Below are 1,357 nucleotides of genomic sequence, written 5' to 3' on the forward strand. Positions count from 1 at the left end.
AAAATTGAAGCTTAGGTGTTAGATATGTAAATACAAAAGAATGATATGGTATGCATGTAAATCTTCCTATTATTTATTACTTTTACTGTAAAACTAAAACTAGTGTTGTACTCATCAGATGGAGGGTTCTGTAGACGAGGAATCAACCAAATCAGATGAAGAGTACGACGACTTGGCCATGAAGGACGGCTATTCATCTGACGACGATGAGGACTCCAGAACTCGTTCTAATAGGCTAACATGCACCACACAGACCGAAACCAGTTCAGAAAAGAACATGAGAAATAATGAAACCTTTCAAAAGCTAAGGCGCTGCCATTCTCATTCAGATAGAAATCATAGAAACAAAGACAGAATCAGGAATCGCTCACAGACTGATGTCCTTAGAATTCGCAGTAGATCACACAGCATTTCTGCATCATTCTTCGGCGAGCAGCCTATTTCTGAGGTTCACAACGGTGTTGTTCAGGCCAAATCAGTGCGGTTCTCCTTTAAATAACCTGTTCAGTGGGCATCAATGGCTGTGTTCGGTTTTTCAGCATAATTGTTTTGAGAATCTCCCGGAATACTGATTAAGATGCCGTTATGAGGCGAGTTGGAAGGACCTTGGGATCACACCTTTTTATAGTATATATAAAGATATTTTTATTTAAAGAGATGATGAGATCATGTTGAAAATATATTCTTATGGGATGGCTTTAGCATTTCACATTTTTTTAAGATTACTATGATTTGAAAATTAATGCAGAATAAAATGAGTTGCTCAAATATTGGCTTGCACATAGTTTAATGTATCTAATAATATAAATATGTTTGTAGAATGTAAGTAGATATGTAAATTGAGGCAGAGGATATAATATTTTGTGTAACTTAGGTATTAAGTTGCTCTACTTTCATGCTAATTAATTCTGGAATTAAAAAACCATTAATGCCGATTTTGCCGATTTTGACTTGCCCCATTTCTCTCAAGTGGAGAGATCTCTCCAAAATAGTTTTTAGACTCTCCTACATGGATTATTTCTATCAATGCAAAAGTATATTAGGAGATCTGCATTAAGCCATGGGTTTAGGTAAAGAAGAAATACAATTTAGTTTGAATAATTTCATAGCTTAATACTTTATAATATTAAGTACTAACAAAGTAAGAAGATTTTGAAACTTGTATTTAATTCTCACAGCCAAAAAATACTTGCAATTGAATGATGAATTTATGCACATAATATTTAATGTTTGTATTATAATGAATGATATTTCATATGAGACGCAATATTATTTGAAAATAAATATTTTATTACAATTAAAAAAAAATTTAAGCTTACTAAAATAGATCTACAAAGAAAATAATGACTCATAAAAT

General features: G+C 32.3%; 1 protein-coding gene across 1 annotated transcript; it reads left to right on the forward strand.

Annotated features, from left to right (window-relative positions):
• The first annotated feature begins 98 nt into the window (after window positions 1-98).
• Window positions 99-739, forward strand: LOC110035065 (P-loop NTPase domain-containing protein LPA1 homolog 1-like). The gene has a single exon (XM_020739306.1). The coding sequence runs from the start codon at window positions 119-121 to the stop codon at window positions 497-499; it is 381 nt and encodes a 126-aa protein (XP_020594965.1). The 5' UTR covers window positions 99-118; the 3' UTR covers window positions 500-739.
• The last annotated feature ends 618 nt before the right edge of the window (window positions 740-1,357 follow it).

The sequence above is a fragment of the Phalaenopsis equestris genome, unplaced genomic scaffold, assembly GCF_001263595.1.
Source record: "Phalaenopsis equestris unplaced genomic scaffold, ASM126359v1 Scaffold195763, whole genome shotgun sequence".
Lineage (NCBI taxonomy): Eukaryota > Viridiplantae > Streptophyta > Magnoliopsida > Asparagales > Orchidaceae > Phalaenopsis > Phalaenopsis equestris.

Bases quoted from the DNA above. Each gene is read 5' to 3' on its own strand.
- LOC110035065 (XM_020739306.1), top strand. From the start codon at position 119: ATGGAGGGTTCTGTAGACGAGGAATCAACCAAATCAGATGAAGAGTAC.